The 16,708-nt window shown below is 36.1% G+C and overlaps 3 protein-coding genes across 5 annotated transcripts; 1 reads left to right on the top strand and 2 right to left on the bottom strand.

The window, feature by feature from the left end:
* The first annotated feature begins 499 nt into the window (after nucleotides 1-499).
* On the top strand, nucleotides 500-5,749 carry LOC125185362 (protein DA1-like). 3 transcript variants are annotated; one of them, XM_048081887.1, is made up of 13 exons: nucleotides 500-844; nucleotides 933-956; nucleotides 1,593-1,744; nucleotides 2,299-2,383; nucleotides 2,799-3,096; nucleotides 3,382-3,502; nucleotides 3,600-3,683; nucleotides 4,118-4,237; nucleotides 4,332-4,544; nucleotides 4,630-4,692; nucleotides 4,808-4,914; nucleotides 5,005-5,063; nucleotides 5,217-5,749. In XM_048081887.1, exons 3-13 carry the CDS (start codon nucleotides 1,634-1,636, stop codon nucleotides 5,522-5,524), a joined length of 1,569 nt encoding a protein of 522 aa, XP_047937844.1. In that variant the 5' UTR covers nucleotides 500-844; nucleotides 933-956; nucleotides 1,593-1,633; the 3' UTR covers nucleotides 5,525-5,749. The 3 variants fall into 3 exon arrangements, with proteins under 3 accessions (XP_047937844.1, XP_047937843.1, XP_047937845.1); XM_048081886.1 differs by having other exon boundaries at nucleotides 500-956; XM_048081888.1 differs by lacking the exons at nucleotides 500-844; nucleotides 933-956 and having other exon boundaries at nucleotides 1,610-1,744; nucleotides 2,803-3,096.
* A 165-nt stretch (nucleotides 5,750-5,914) lies between these two features.
* LOC125220888 (lysM domain receptor-like kinase 4) lies at nucleotides 5,915-7,681 on the bottom strand. Its single transcript, XM_048123020.1, has one exon. The coding sequence runs from the start codon at nucleotides 7,679-7,681 to the stop codon at nucleotides 5,915-5,917; it is 1,767 nt and encodes a 588-aa protein (XP_047978977.1).
* A 3,614-nt stretch (nucleotides 7,682-11,295) lies between these two features.
* Nucleotides 11,296-12,672, bottom strand: LOC125185363 (probable galacturonosyltransferase-like 1). The gene has a single exon (XM_048081889.1). The coding sequence runs from the start codon at nucleotides 12,594-12,596 to the stop codon at nucleotides 11,514-11,516; it is 1,083 nt and encodes a 360-aa protein (XP_047937846.1). The 5' UTR covers nucleotides 12,597-12,672; the 3' UTR covers nucleotides 11,296-11,513.
* Nucleotides 12,673-16,708: the final 4,036 nt, after the last annotated feature.

A 16,708-nucleotide genomic window follows, 5' to 3' on the forward strand; every position in this document is an offset into this window, starting at 1 on the left:
TTGCACTTATTCTTATGGTTTATAATTCAAAGTTCTTTAGTTTCTTGAATTTTTTTTGTGTTTCTAAATTTTCACACACAAACCAAGATGAATCAAACTTTCAACATTTGATTAGATTAAAATCATTTTCCAGTTTTACTAATTAAATTATTTTAAAACTCAAACTCTCAATCTATTAATTAGAATAGAATTGTTTTACTGATTAAATTATACTTTATTGTTAAAGATTTATTCATTTTTTAGGAATGTATAATACGAGTAAATCCGAGTCCTAGATCCGTAAGCAATATAACTTAACATAAGATATGATAATGAAAAAATATGCATATCTTATACAGCAATTTTGATGATATATTTTATTTTAATTATAAATTTAATATTACATAAAAGTGAGACAGTAAGAGAATATAAGATAAATATTGTAATTAATTTTAACATTTAATTGAAGTCTCCCCAATTTTAGGAGTACAAGTATATATGTTGTTATCCAGCCATTGCAATTCAACAACCCAACGAAACGCCCACCTGCGTTTGATATTTCTTAGTCAAACGTTTATGGGGTTTTAATTTAGCATAAATCAGTCAAAACATGTTCATCTATTTTGACTTGGAGCAATTTTTCATGTGATCGCACTATTATAATAGTAGAATTTTCCCGAAAGATTTTGTTTTTAGCATCTTGGTGGGCTGCCTGAATTATAGAAATTTCTGGGTGTTCATCAATATGCAATTTTGTTTCGCAATTTTGTTTTAGTTGATGAAAACTTAATTTATTGCCGAAGAATTGAGGAGGAAAATACATTAGAGTCGAGTTTCTTTTGTTTGATATAAATCATTAAAAAAGGTTCTATCTTCAAGCTGTTCTTTGTTATGTTGTTGCTTTTTTGCTAATCCTTTTATTCCCCATTTTGATCCTTCTTTCATTCCTGCAGATTTTGCTGTCGATTTATATCGAGGTAAGCCGCTTCTCTAATGTGTAATTCATGGCACATGCATTTCAAGTTATGAATTTATAATAAATGGAGGGATCATTTGTTTTTGTATTCTTTGTTGCATACATTTTAGCTGCCAATTAGAAGTAAATACCTTACTGGTATCAAAAAATTCTGGGGTTTTAACCCTACCAATTGAAACATTTGGGGTACTTGACTAATTGATTTTTGGGGTAATATTGTTTCCAATACAGCTTTATGGATTTATCTGTTCTTATTTGGGCTTTTTATGATTGTGGATTATATGCGGTTGAAGGATTGAAATTGGGCGGCATAACATGAGTGATTGAAATTGTGTGATCCGTCCAATGTATCTCTATAAGATATAAAAAAACCAAATGATTTTAGTTCGATTAAGACGATGTAACACAGAGAAAAAAGATTGGTGCTACGGCTACAAACCCACACGTTGTTCATTATTTTTAAATCGAAGCAAACATATAAGAAGAGGGTTCAGTCAACCGGCATTCAATAGTTGCATTTCTCTCCTCTCTGGTTGTATATGCCCTCTCTTTCTTCTCAGCTTCTCGGTCAGCTTCTTGGTTGTATACTTCATCGCGTTGCATTATTCTAGAACGTTATCCAATTGTTTGGTGGCAGGTTAAGGCTTTGTTGAGCATGTGGACACTGCATTTCACCTAATGGGCTGGTTTAACAAAATTTTCAAAGGTTCAGAGCATAAAGTTTCAGAGGGGCAGTATGATTGGAGATATGGAGCTGTACCAGTGGATAATAATCCATCTACTTCATGGGTAAGCATTATTACATACTCTTTGTATCACGTTTACATGAAGCTTTAAATTTCATTGGATGTATCCAGATTTCTTTTACTTTTCCTTTTCTGGTATTGATTCTCAAATTATCTATGCTACTTCGGAAGACTTGGAATATGGTTTATCAGCCATCATGTGTGAGAATGTTATGTCTCCATGTCCTTGGGCATTAGTCATCCCCTGATATGCTCAATATTTCATTTGTGCAACAACAAGAGTTAGGTTGTTTAAACTAACTGCATTAGGGCGTCATATGCTGTTCACCCTAAGAATGTGCGCCAGTTTGTGAGCTGTTGATTGAAATTTATTTCACAAAAGATGTATGCCCAATTTACCAAAACAGGTTGCGAGTTAGGTGTTTTCTATCACAAACCACTGATATTTTTTCAGATTACTACTTTGTCCTTGGTGGTGGCATGAATTGCATGTACAAAAACAAAAAGAAACAGAAAAAGAGAAAACAAATCATTTTGTTCTCTTACGCTTTAGTTCCTTTAGGAGAGAACCTAATTTGTAAGGGTAAAATGGTGTAGGACTCATGGTCAGAGATGGAAGACATAGACCGTGCAATTGCATTATCTCTTTCAGAAGAAGACCCAAGAGGAGCTACTATTATTGGTGAGTGCTTTGAAATTTTTATATCTTGCACTTGTATTGCATTATATAGTTTACACTTTACATAACTTTTAGGTTTGGTAATTTATCTCTGGAATGCCTACTCTTGATTGTGTACAATCAATAATCTCGAATTCTACTATGGTACAACTTTCTGAATGCATGTAATTGTCTGTTTAAGAAAATTTCACTCTATATTGGCTTGGAATGTAGTTAATTGTATTGGTGCTATTTCCTGTTACTCACAGTTGGCTTCTCTATAGCGTGGTTAGTAAAAAAAAATTGTATATAACATAAGTATATAATTGCAATTTCTATCTCAGTTTTGGCATGCGCATTAGCTTATTTTCTACTATATTTTTTCTCATTATACCATTTATTTGCACCAGTTTATTAAAGTAAATTTCTGGATGGATAGATAGTGAACCGCAATTGGAAGAAGATGAACTACTTGCTAGGGCTATCCAGGAGAGCTTGAATGTCGATTCTCCAGCACAGCCAGGGATCCCAAATGACAGTGGCGTAGGACATGGATATGGGCATGGAAATGGGTACGAGCATGGAAATGGAAATGGACATGGAATTGGAATCGGAAATGGACATGGACATGGAATCGGAAATGGACATGGAAATATCCATGGAAATGGACATGGACATGTACATGGAAATGATAGCCTTTACCAACCTATATCTTTTCCTCATTCTTTAAGTCTCAGGTAAAACGATCTTCTCATACAACTAATCTACTATATAAACGAGTTACACTTTTTTTCTTCTTCATCAGATCTTAATGAAGGGATAAATGTACAAAATTTCATTTTGTTTAAGAGGCAAAAATGTTTTGGTCTTCATCAGATCTTAATGAAGGGATAAATGTACAATCCCTAATTTCAGCATCAGATTCTGTTGAACCGTTTCCATGAAAGCCTTGAATGCAGATCAGTGAACTACCCAAGTTGAAAAGGTTGGGGTTAATAATCTTATTTGCATCTGTTGGGTAGGATTTGTGCTGGATGCAACACGGAGATTGGCCATGGAAGATTTTTGAGTTGCATGAGTGCTGTTTGGCATCCGGAATGTTTTAGATGCAATGGATGCCGCCAACCGATATCTGATTATGAGGTTCAAACTTTTTACTCTTGTGTGCAAACTTTTTAATCGATTTAAGTTAATTTAAATAGCTTTATATCAATTTTTAAACTCTATTTAATGGCTGCAGTTTTCCATGTCCGGGAACTATCCTTATCACAAAACTTGCTACAAGGAGTCTTACCATCCAAAATGCGATCTCTGCAATCACTTTGTAAGTGTATCAATAGTTTGTCTATAAAATTTGTCTTGCAAGGATCTCTTGGTCCTTGGTTCTTTGGAAGGTTAAGGTTGTTTCTTATTTAGTGTATTTCCAGCGATTGAGACGTTTGGATGCTCAAAAAATGTAAATGGATGTTGTCATTGTTTAACATAAAACACATAGCTCAATGAAAAACTCATTCTCTCTTATTTGAAGAAATAATATTACAGGGTTGGTTATGTAAACTAAATGATGTCTTTAGAATTGGTTGACTTGTAAGATGGAAAAGCAGTGCCACTTGAATGCTTTATGTACTTGAATACCTGAACTTTTTGCTAGAGGTGATGCATATCTTAATGATCATTTTCATGCTTATCCATTCATATTTGTGATGTGTTTCTTCTTGTTTGTTTGAGAAGGCTTATATTATGTTTTTCCAACGCCAGATTCCTACAAATGCAGCTGGTCTTATTGAATATAGGGCACATCCTTTTTGGTCACAGAAATACTGTCCGAGTCATGAGCATGATGGAACTACTCGATGTTGTAGTTGTGAGCGAATGGAGGTAAGCTGGAACAGGCTCCAATCTTTCATGCCCTTTATTTTCCTAATGGGACTTCAATGCTTTTGTCTATTATCCATGTTTCCTTGATTTGCAGTCATGGGATGCTAAATTTGCTGCTCTTAATGATGGTCGAATACTCTGCTTGGAGTGCCTGGACTCCGCAATAATGGATACTGATGAGTGCCAGCCCCTGTTTCTTGATATACTAGAGTTCTACGAAGGGTTAAATATGAGAGTGACACAACAGGTACCGTTGCTTTTGGTTGAAAGGCAGGCACTAAATGAAGCAATGGATGGGGAGAGGCATGTAAGTAATGTTCTGGTTCAATCTGGGAAAAACCTAATTTCATTTCCGTTCTTATTTATCTCAGTGTTCTGTGTTTTCTTGCCAGGGGCATCACCACATGCCTGAAACCCGAGGTCTCTGTCTTTCTGAGGAACAGACAGTCAGCACAGTACGTTTTTCTGTCACCATATTTAATTTCTGTTCTCTCGCGATAGATGCAAGTTTGGCATCTATGTATGCTTTTGATTTAGTTACAAAGTCTTATTCTGGGTATGGATCTCCAGGTAATGAGACGCCCAAGGACAGGAGGAAACCGCATGCTTACTGAGCCTTACAAATTAACACGCCATTGTGAAGTGACGGCTATCCTTATTTTATATGGCCTTCCAAGGTTTTTGATTTATTTTGGATTTTGAACTCATCACAAGTCTATTTTAGTCTTGAGTCTGATATTTTTATTTGAAATTCAAAACGTGTTCAGGTTGCTAACTGGATCAATATTGGCTCACGAGCTGATGCATGCCTGGCTGCGACTTAATGGTGCTTTTTCACACCACTTAATTAAATTTTATCTCATAGTTTTTACAGCAAGCTATCAAGTTTTTTGGCATTCTTATTTTTTTGTTTCCTTAGTTGATCATATGGAACTTCAATTCGTTTTTTGTGTTTAATAATGTCTTTATATTGTGTAAGGCTATCGAACTCTCAGACAAGATGTTGAAGAAGGTATCTGTCAGGTCCTTGCCAGTATGTGGTTGGAGTCCCAGATTTTATCCATGCCCGATACTAATAATGCATCAACGTCATCGTCTTCCTCATCAAGCCTAGGAGCAAGATCTCCGTTTGAGAAGAAACTCAGTATCTTCTTTAAACATCAGATTGCAACAGATTCATCTGTGATATACGGAAATGGTTTTAGAGCTGGAAACGAGGCAGTGCTCAAATACGGCTTACAAAGGACCTTGGATCACATGCGAGAGACAGGAAATTTTCCTTATTGAGTTTGGTCCCTAAAATGGATAATTTATTGATTGTTCTTTCGTTCTTTTGTGAAATTATTGCTTGGCCTTTCGTTGTTAGCAGTAAGGCCTTCCTCTAGGACATACATGTCAGTACAGAAGTTTTCAGAATAGGTTAGAGCGTCATTCTTAAACCTTGTTTAATTTAAAGTCCTTACATTTACTACAAGTACATTGAAATTCATATTCATTCTTCTTTTGCTGTGACGGCATGGTTTCTCAGTCACCAAAACTCTGAAGCTCTGGCTTAACTGTCTCTACCCACGTTGAAGTGATTATTATGAACGTCAATGGAGGGGACTCGTTTATTTCTTTTGCAGGATTGTTTATAAATTACAGAGGAAGAGCAAATGCCCTCTTATTGTTAACTCCTTAGTGTGGGGTATGTATAATAGAGTACATTTTCTGAAGAATCGAGACAACCTCGACCATGTCTGGTCGATCGGAAGGGTCTTGTGTCAAACAGCTTAAGCTTAGCTTCACTACCTGGAGGGCATATTTTGTCCCACTATTTCCAGCGAGACCAGAGGCAATTAAACTGCATAGGTCGGTTTCTGCATTCAAGCTTTCCATAAGAGCAGCTATCGTTGTTGAAAGAAGTCTTCCTCCACCATCCTGCTCAAAAACTGGGAATTCATCTGTTATAAGCTCCAGCAGTACTACTCCGAAGGCGTATACGTCGACCTTGGGAGTAACTGGACCTGCACCAAGACATTCAGGTGCCATGTATCCTCTAGTCCCCACAACCCTTTTTGTATCACTGCAGTTTGCTTCTTTTGCAAGACTGAAATTCGCAATTTTTGCTCGCAGGTTTCCATCAAGAAGAACATTGCTGCTTGTTACATCATTGTGCACATAAGCTGGGTTTGCGAAGTTGTGGAGATAGAGAAGGCCATTGGCAACATCAAGTGCAATACGCATGCGTTGGTTCCAGCTCTTCGTATGCTGGGATCCTCTTCTGTTCAGCCAGTCCCGAAGGGAGCCGTTTGCCATGTACTCATACACGAGGTACAAGTCATCTTTATCTTGGCAGAATCCATGAAGTCTTACTATATTGAAGTGATTCATCTTATACAGCATCTTCACCTCGTACTCTGCATTCCCGCTACTCTTTTTAACAGCCAAAACTTCCCGTTTGAAAGTTCCCCGGTACTCGTGGTCTTTGATCCTGCTTCTGGACCCAAAATTTCTAGTAGCCTTCTTTATTTCTGAGAATTTGTATGCTTTCAGGGCTCGATGAATTCCTGCGATTTCAAGAATCAAGTCTTGAGGAGAAGTAGCATTTCTTCGTCTACCATCTGCAACTTGTGCTCTTTTCTTCCAAGACAGAAACAAGAGAACTAGCAGCGATATTAGCAGGAAAAAAGCTCCGGCAGTAATGCCAACAATCATTGGAGCCCTCTTTGGTTGGCTTTTCAGAGAAACGGGAGGAGGCAGAGGTGGTGAAGTAGTCACACTACGCTTCCTGCTTGTAGCTAGCGAATGTGACGGTTCACTTGGCAAAGGGATGAGGATGGTCGTGAAAGGCTCGATTTCAGCAAACTCGTCGTGAAAATGGTTTGCTACATATACACTCACTGCACTCACATTGAATCTTTTGCTTAAACCAAGAAGAGTATCACCATGGCCAACCAAGTAAGTTAGCAAAAATTTCGTCCCGGCATCAGCTTGTTCTGCGGTTGGACATGCACACCTCAGCGGAACTCGCAACTTCTGCCCCGGCAACAAACTCGTCTCCCGGTACATATTTGCATGTTTAAGCGCATCACAAGTGGACAATCCCTTGAAAGTCTTGTCTGCAATTAAGAAGTAAGTCTCGCCGGGTCGGATCTGGTAAGTGGTGGTGGCTTGATAGCTTCGACCTGAACACGAGCACTCAACTGGGACGACGACCTCTTGTCCTTCTGGGAGGACTCTGGACGCCGTGATGTTGTTGATTCGTGAAATTTCAGCTTGGTCTGACGAGGTCAGATTAGCAACGGCCGCAACTGTAACATATGGAGACTTGGCTGTGAAGATCAGGAAAGCCCGGCAAGAGGAGAATTGGCCGTTGCACGTGTGGAGGGACTCTGACAACATAGTTGCTTCGTTTCCGTTGCACCGGTAAATGGCAGCTCCTGAATAGTTCTGCTGAGCCATGAAGCATGGAGGAAGGAAAATGAGAGGTAAGACAAATTTCAGAAATGAGTTCATGGTGGTGAAGTTATTATCTTGAGGTTTTCTATAAGGTTTAAGGGAATCTTGTTTTAGAATTTATGTTGATTGATTTGCTACAGGAATTAGCGCGTTGAGTATTATAAAAATGATTTGGGGATAAACATAATTGACTATAGTAACAAGAATCAAGAACTCACAAGATAATATATGAAGCTCAGACAAATTCTTAATCAAAATGCCATAATTTGAGGGTGATGGAATAAAATATGGTTGTCTTGAAATGTTGTTTTCCTTTTGGAATGGAATGCTAGTGTCCCACTTTTGTAAAACATAAGTGACATGTGAATCAAGTTTTCCAGAAGGTCAAATATTCAACATAGTTTGTTTGTTAATCAAAAGACTAATTACCTTAATTAGGGTAACTAATTAAGATTTATTAGTACGTTATTATAATTTATTGATGCACAGTTGTAGTTCAGTAAACCATAATCGAATTTATTAATCTATAATTATAGTTATCAACTATTGTGTAATTATTTGAGGTAGAGACAGGTTAGAGTTTTTAAATCTTGCAATTGTGTATATTTATGTATTTTCATATGCGAATACTATTAAAAGAATACAAATTTTATTAAAGTTTTAAAAGTTGAATGACCAAAAGTAATTACACAATTTAAAGACAATAAAGAAGTAAACCTAGTGTGCGTATCCAGGTCAAGTGGTAGAGTGGTTAATGTTTGTAACGAAGGTTACAAGTTTGAGTCTTCCATAACCGCATGTGCCTTGCCTCAAACATAGTGTACTGTACTCACACTGTGCCATGCATCTTCTTATTTTTTCAATTATTGTTGCCCACAAAAATTAGCCATATTTTACTTTGTCATGTTTTTTTTCTCTATTAATGTCTCATTTCTCAAATAATAGTAGTATTTTTTCTTTTCTTTTTTTCTATTTATCTATTTTTTGTTCACTTCTAGACTGATAGTGAACGATAAGAATAAAAATTTTACTAGGTCCGCGCGCATTATGATTTGGACAAATCTGTCATCAAATCTCCGACAGAATCTTCATTGTCATAGAAACTTTGACTGTTTGACACATTCAAAGGCATATCCTATATTTCTTCATTTGAATAGTAGTACTACTTTTATCTGTGATATTGCATACTTTATCAGTGCAAATTGTGAAATACTAGTATATAGGCGTTATTGATAAATAAACAAAAATTAAAAAATCATGTTACGCAGGACTCAAACACTAAACCTTATTACACCACTCTACTATTAAGTCTACACATACACAAATTTTTCTTTTTGAACCTTTAGAAGGTGAAATCAAAGTAGGTTTTGATGGGCTCATAAAAATATCATGACTTATGATTATGAATCAACATCTAATTTTTGCTGACCCCAATATATGAAGCTCATAATAATGCCCAAATTAATGATTACAGCCCAACTCATTTTATTATCTCTGCCATTATTTAGTTAACTAGCTTGGCCCTATTGCTCTTTTAATTAGCTTTAGCAAATCTAAATTAAATCAGGCCCAAATACTACCACAAACTTGAGGCTACTCTATTTAATTTATCAGGCCCAAATATATCCCCCTTTTCCCTTTCTCGATTTCCGGCGACAGCTCCGACGCCAGTCCTCTAAAGGCAGTCAAAGTCACCGTCAACATTAACTACCTAAGGCTCTGTTCGCCGAATTTAGAAGACATGTAAAACTCGCCAAATTCTAGCGCATTGAAAGGTGGGACAATTGGCCCAAAAAATTAAGATCGCTCGGTACCCAAGTGATCGAACGTCTGACCATTAGATTTAGGATAACGAGTCCATGCCATTCGACCATGCAAGGATTAAAATAAATTCTTTTTTCCTTTATGAAAGATATGGAATGTATGCGTATCTAATTGATCTATCTTTGTGGGGCTGTTTCTATGTGCTTTCGTTGTTCCACCGACGCATCTTTAAACAAAATTTCAAACTTTTGACATAAGTTTATTCCTAATTAATCATTTGATATATTTTGAAAGTCATAAGCAATCATTTTCAAATTTGGAACATGCGACCTTTCAATGTTTGGTTCACCAGAAATAAACATGTTTTTTTTTTCTTTTCTTTTTGTTTGATGTTGTGTTTTAGACACGATATTAATTAAGTAATAGTATATAACTTAAGTTGGTACAGTACATTATAGTACTAAAAATTTAATTGAAAATGAGACTCACGGATATCAGATATAGTACTCCATTAAATACTAAATTCGTCTAACAAATTATGGAGACAGAAATTTATTTTAGTAGGACTGTATAAAATAAAATTTTAAGCTCAGAAATTTTAAGATACTAACTTATTTATATTTCATTATTTTGTTACGATGATAAGGGGTTTTCAACTAAAATTTACATAAAATATCAAAAATCGACGATTTTAATCAATTAGAAAAATTTTAGGTGGGATTTAAGCTCCTAGTTATCCGTCACTAGCTGTAAAATGAAATTTATTTTTCGTGATAAATTATGATTATATAGCTCTATATTCAAAATTAAATTAAAACGATGTGGCATAAAACCGTGATACAAGTATGAAGGGCAAAATTAAGTCAGAAGCCAAACTCTAATAGAAATTTGACTATAAGTGAAATACCCTCAGATAATACTTATTTAAATTAATCATCTCTAGATTCTAAATAACTGAAATTGATATTAATTCAATATGATATTGAATTTTAAATAAGAATAGCAACTGGAATTAGCTGTTCCATGTTAGGTGTGTTTTAAAAGGTCAGCATATGCATTGCAGGCTCTATTTTGTCCATTATAAAAATTAAAACGAATTTATTAGAAAACAACAACTAAAAGAAGCATCATAGTATTTGAATTTAGTTAACAGATAATCTAAGTGGCTGACTTTTTATGTATTAAAAAGAAGCCATCTGTTATTTCACATATACTAATGATGAAAGTTGAATAAAGGTATCACTATAGTTTATATTTATATGTGCTGAATCATTCCTCTTTTGTCTTTTTTATTTCGAGTTTATTTTTTTTTTTCAATCATTTCCACATTCATAGAGAGGCATTACTCTCGTTTCTGCGTTAATTCCCTTGCCATTTAAGCCGATCTCTTTTACTTCATGCTTATACAAAGACATTATGTTATCCTATATTAATTAACTTTTACTAGTTCACTGTATATTTCATACGATTCACCCGTAAATATTTCAATATATAATATTTGAACAGGATCACTTATGTCCCATCATTTCTGGGGATACATTCAATTTGAACATGAATCCAATTTGATAGCACATTAGATTTTACGAAGATGATGTACGATCCCATTCATTGACACATGAAAGTTGGCGGTACACTCAACTCGAACATGAGAACTAATCTAACCATATTAGATTTTATAAAAGTTACGTACGATCCCATCCATAGACACATAAAAATAGATCAATTATTCAAAACCTAATTGATATTAAGAGAAATGAGTATATGTTTAAATTTTTTGCTTTGTACTACTACTATTATCTATTCTTATAAGTTATCCTCCTTGCTCCTTAAGCTAATGTAATTTACCTTAATCATGGAAAAAGAACTTTCATTCATCTTCAAACAATCTAAAATTATGGCACATACAATCAAATTATTATACCCAAACAGGACAACATTATTTTTCAGTATATTGTGTTGTAGTAACATTTAATACAATGAAAAATTTATGAATGTAACATCTCTCTATACACGAAAAAAAACAGAGTTTACCAAGGAATTTACTTACAAACACGAAAAATTCCCTCATCAATCAAGAATCGAATGAATAGGGAGGCTTGAGCAGATCGTAGGGCGCCCAGAGCGCGTCGAGCGGGCAGGGCCTGCTGGCGTCGAGCCGGGCCCACGGCTTGCCCTTCCCGCTCCAATGCAGCAGGCTGACCGGGCCCGGATGCAGGTCCCGGCACAGCCCGCGGAAGTTATCCCCTCCGAGCCCGTGTTGGTTCCACCGGTGATCCACCGGCTCAATCTCTCCGGCGAACACCAGCAGAAACGGCGGCAGCGATCCCAGCTCGTAGATCCTCATCCTCTTCTGCAGCTCCATCCATTCCTCGATCCTCGCCGTGTACCCGCCGCCACGCCACCGCCGGAGATCGATTACCATGACGCCGGTGTTGAAGTAGCAGGCATTCCGGGCGGCGAAGGTGCCGGCGAGGGAGGGGCTGGACCAGAACGTCGGCGTGAAGTAGGCGGTGAAGTTGGCGTTGCAGTACTCCGGCGCCGCCAGGACCCTGCCGGCGGCGAGCGGGATTCCGGCGAGCTTGGCGATGTCGTCGACGAGGACGAGGTCGGAGTCGAGGTAGACGACGCGGCGGACGCAGGCCGGGAGGAGGTCGGCGAGGTAGCTGCGGGCGTAGTTGAGAGGGCAGTCGAGGGCGGACCGGATGGAGGTCGAGATCAGGCCCGCCACCGCGGCGTCGCGGAAGGGGTAGATCTCGAAGGCGAGGTACGGGAAGGAGGCCGCGATGGTGGAGCCGAGGAGGGGCGCGTCGGCCGAGGCAGACGCGACCAAGTGGAAGACCACGTTTTGCGGGCACGAGGTGTGCTGGAGGATCGACAGGATCGCGGCCATCGACCCGCGGATGTAGGCCGCGTCCAGGGTCATGGCCACGTGGACAGCGTCACTAGAGCAAATAAACTGCTTGCTGTTGACGCTGCCGCTGTCGACGTCCTCGATTGGAGGGCAGGATGGGGCATTGTAGAATTGGGGGGCTTCTCTAAATTGTTGTGAGATTGAGGTTGTCACATTTTGTTGGGAAGAGGGAGTGGCAAATAGAGAGAACATAATTAGAGTGAGAGAAAGAGAGAGGAGTGGTGGTTGTGTGCTCTTCTTCATGTGGATTGTAGATTTTAGGAAATGAGAGAGGGAGTGGGGCTTTATTTGATAGGGGGGAATGGGATGAGTTTGAAATTTAAATGACAAGTTTTGTCTCTCTTTTTGTATACCATTATTCCTTATGCTTATATACTTGTATAGTTGTGATGAAATTTAGTACTCACTTTCTCCTATAATAATCAACACATTTAATCTCTATATTATTCTTCATAATATTTTAATCTAACACATTTAATCTCTAATTTCTTTATCATCTTTTTATCTATCTATCTCTTATCTACTCTTATCTATTGTAATATTGTACTACTAGTATTTACCTTTTGACTATATTTCATCTTTCTTCATATCAGTATTTTATTAAACTTCGTGGTAAAAATAATAGTGAAATTGAATGGAGTGACAAGAAGTGCAGGTGTGGGGTTATGCATAGCTGGATGGCTGACCGGGCCGAGTCAAATATTTTGAAATGGAAGTGGTTTCATACACATTCTAGGTTTCAGCCATATGTGATAATTAGTAGACGACATGAAAGATATTTATGAATTTATATTCCTGGCCATTAGTAATGAATGAATTTATCCATTCCACTTGTAAAGGGTACCTTCAATGAGATTATTCTCCTTGTTATTAATGTACAAGCTGTATTTCATATATCAAAAACTTCAATATATAGTTACAAGTAACCACAGTAAGTGATGTTCGATTTACTAGTTTATAAGAAAATGTCAGTTCTGATATGTCAAGATTTAATTAAGAATACTCACAAGTTAGAATTTTTATCTTGTAAATTCAAATGAGAAGATAATTACTCCATAAGTTAGCATGATCTTTTAACATTTACATAATATTTTGGTTATTCTTTATATAATTAATACTCTATTAAACATTTACTTCTTGGACTTCATTCAATAGTTAATATTTTTGAAATATGGAGTATGCAAATTAAATTGTTAGATAAAGTGGTCGCAAATGGCTGCTCGGAGGGGGCATATAGTCCTAGGCTCCTGGCAATGTTCAATTTCAGCAGCCAGTGGCGGATCTCGGAGGGGGGGGGACTATTTTCCCTTTATCGGGACGTAAAATTATCATATCCGCCCCTTCAGTTTGCCTCCGGCGTCGCCCCGAACAACGAAAAGAATAGCTATATCAAACTAATACTATATATTCCGTCCCCTCCGTTTCCGGATCCTGGATCCGCCACTTTTCAGCCTCAAACTTTATTTTAGTTATAAATATTTCTGCAGAGTTATAACTTACCCGCATGCATGATGATGAAAATAATTAAGCTATAATAATAAAAATCCCCAATTACTCCTAATTAAGGTTAATTAATTAATCATAAAATCATAGTATCTAATTTGGACTAATCACTAATTTCGATTTTAAACAAGCCATCCATTTCATTAATTATTAATAATAGTAGTACTACTAAATTAAAATAAATTAGGACGAAATCCGATGCATAGGTATTTGCCTCTGATCCACACCCAAGGGGTTCAACTAAAGTTGAAGCAAAAAAATTTAAATATATCGAAAACACACTCCTCAAATTTGTCATATTTAATTTTTATTCGTTTGTTGAAAAATCTTTGTCTGAATTGATATCTCTTCTAACATATATCGACGTATAACAGTAGTTGATAATAATGCTTCATCAAACTTTCTCACTTACACTTTCAACATGTGGCAGATTCAAGTGGAGTCGAGGTAGTCCAAACTCATCGTATTAAATTTTGTATTTTGAGCTGTAGTAGGCCGCCGCACCGCTTGTGCCTTACTACGTACGTATGTAAATCTTTTTCAATGTGTCTGGCCCAACAAATTCTACTTTTTAAATCCGTCTTTATTTTTGTCTCGTGAAATACATGGATTTTTTAATCTATTACTCCTAATTTTTTTCTGTGTATCAAAGAATACTAGACTTTTGCTTTGTTTGCACATTGAAGCTTGCAGGCTGAGAGAGTCTTGGGAATTTTCCAAAAATGACAGTGCAACTGCAACATCCTCTTATCAAAATTTGTAGTAATTATATTTTTTGGTAAGCGACTCCATCTTCCTTTATTTTTATTAAGTCATACACTCTAATGCAAATTTGTGTATTAACTTATATTGTAAATGAAGATGTGTCAATTTTATGATATATGAGTTTTAACTAATGGTGTATCGTTATCATTTTTTAATTTTAGGTAAGGAAAATCTGAATTTAATTAGTATAGCTTATCTTCATATTTATAATTTTCTTATGAAACTTTTTTATATCTTTTTGCATTTTTTTTGTTGGATATATATTTTACAATTTCCTCCAAAGTCATCTGAGTTATAAATAAAACTAATTATTTATAAATGCGAATGACTTTTAGGTGAAATTTGACACACTTGAATACTCTCTCCGTCTGTGAATAAGAGTCCCCATTCATTTTTTACTATAAATAATAATAAGATCTCACATTCGATTAACTTATTCTATTCACATTTCATTTAACACTAATACTTATATATAAACAAGTGAGACTTATATTTTATTAAGTTTTTTCACTCACTTTTTTAAACATTTTTTAAAATTCGTACTCTAAGAAATTAGACTTTTGACGGCTGATGGAAGGAGTATAAAATAAGGTAATATAGTCCTCCAAATTTTGTTGATAATAATAATAATTATACGGAGTACAAGTTTTGGGCTTTAAAAACATTTCGAAAAGAAGCCATGCGAACAATTTTATTGGGCTGGCTTATTTAAGAGGTAAGTCCTGGACTTGGGCTCATTAAAATCTATTATACCTCTCTCACGAAATCAGATTAACTACATATACTAAAATAATGGGTTAAAATCAAATATTTTCACTGACCAATTTAAATAGAAGATATTTTTAAGATACAACAAAAATAAATTATGTGTTGTGGGTGTTAATAACAAGAAGGAATGAAACAACAGGGATTGAATATAAGCTCTTGTATTCTTGAACGAAGAAGACCGAACTAATAGTACGCACAAAACCTTTTACATGTGTCTTACTCCCTCTGTCCTAAGGAAGATGACTCCTTTCCTGGGCGGCACGAGATTTTATTCAGTTATATTTTGTGTGGTAAGAGGAAAGAATAAAGTAAGAGAGAGGAAATAAAGTAGAGATAAAAGTGTTTCCATTTTAAGTAATGGGTCATTTTGATTGGGACAAAGACAAACTAAAAAGGAAAGTGGACCATCTTCAATGGGACGGAGGGAGTACATTGAATGTATAGGGATCCAAATAAGTATTAATACGACAACATGAACGACCACACCATATTTTTTGAGCTTAAGTAACAAAGAATTAAGAAGAAGTTGTACTCCCTCCATCCCAAATTACTTGAGTCGTATTCTATTTTAGGTTGTCCCAAATTACTTGAGTCATTTCTTTTTTTTTTTGGCTAAAAACAAACATCTGATTTCACCACTTTATTTTTTCTTTTATTTTATTCTCTCTCCTTTCTCTTACTTTATTTTCTCCTCTAATTTATTTAACTCACCAAACACAATTTTTTTGAATTTCATGTAAAAAAAAGAAACTTCTTAAGTAACATGGGACGGAGGGAGTATTAATAGTATAACGAGGGGAACAGCTAATTAAACAAATCTAGACATATAAAACATTTAAGAATGTTTACAACTTTATAATTTGTCATTCAGATTTTAAAAATTATAGTAGGTAGTATATAGTATGAGAAATAAACAATAAGAGTGACATATTTTTCCTAATTTTACAAGCAATTAAATTAATTATTCCATATTAACCCGTGTTTCATAATCATATGCATATATATAGAGCAATATTAAGGGTCTGTCAAATTGGGTACCCGCGGATACCCGATCCCGAAATTCCCAAAATCCCATACCCGATACCCGACCCGGTTTTTATTTTGGATACCCGACTCGGATATCCAGTCCCGATTGAGACTGACCTTTTTTTTTTTTTAAATCAACTACAAAATTTTAGAATTTATTTCATATTATTTAGTTAAAATAGGGGCAGTACCTAAGGGGCATGCACCTAGTTGGACTAGAGCTTGGTTTTTATGTGGATGGCAGAGGTTGAGAGTGAATACATTCCTTACCAAATTGTGGCACTCGACTATTT

This window comes from Salvia hispanica, chromosome 4, assembly GCF_023119035.1.
Source record: "Salvia hispanica cultivar TCC Black 2014 chromosome 4, UniMelb_Shisp_WGS_1.0, whole genome shotgun sequence".
NCBI lineage: Eukaryota > Viridiplantae > Streptophyta > Magnoliopsida > Lamiales > Lamiaceae > Salvia > Salvia hispanica.

Coding starts and splice junctions, on each gene's coding strand:
- LOC125220888 (XM_048123020.1), bottom strand. CDS start 7,681: ATGGCTCAGCAGAACTATTCAGGAGCTGCCATTTACCGGTGCAACGGA.
- LOC125185363 (XM_048081889.1), bottom strand. CDS start 12,596: ATGAAGAAGAGCACACAACCACCACTCCTCTCTCTTTCTCTCACTCTA.
- LOC125185362 (XM_048081886.1), top strand. CDS start 1,634: ATGGGCTGGTTTAACAAAATTTTCAAAGGTTCAGAGCATAAAGTTTCA. Junction 4,238..4,331: donor GTAGTTGTGAGCGAATGGAG/GTAAGCTGGAAC, acceptor CTTGATTTGCAG/TCATGGGATGCTAAATTTGC. Junction 4,545..4,629: donor CAATGGATGGGGAGAGGCAT/GTAAGTAATGTT, acceptor TTTTCTTGCCAG/GGGCATCACCACATGCCTGA.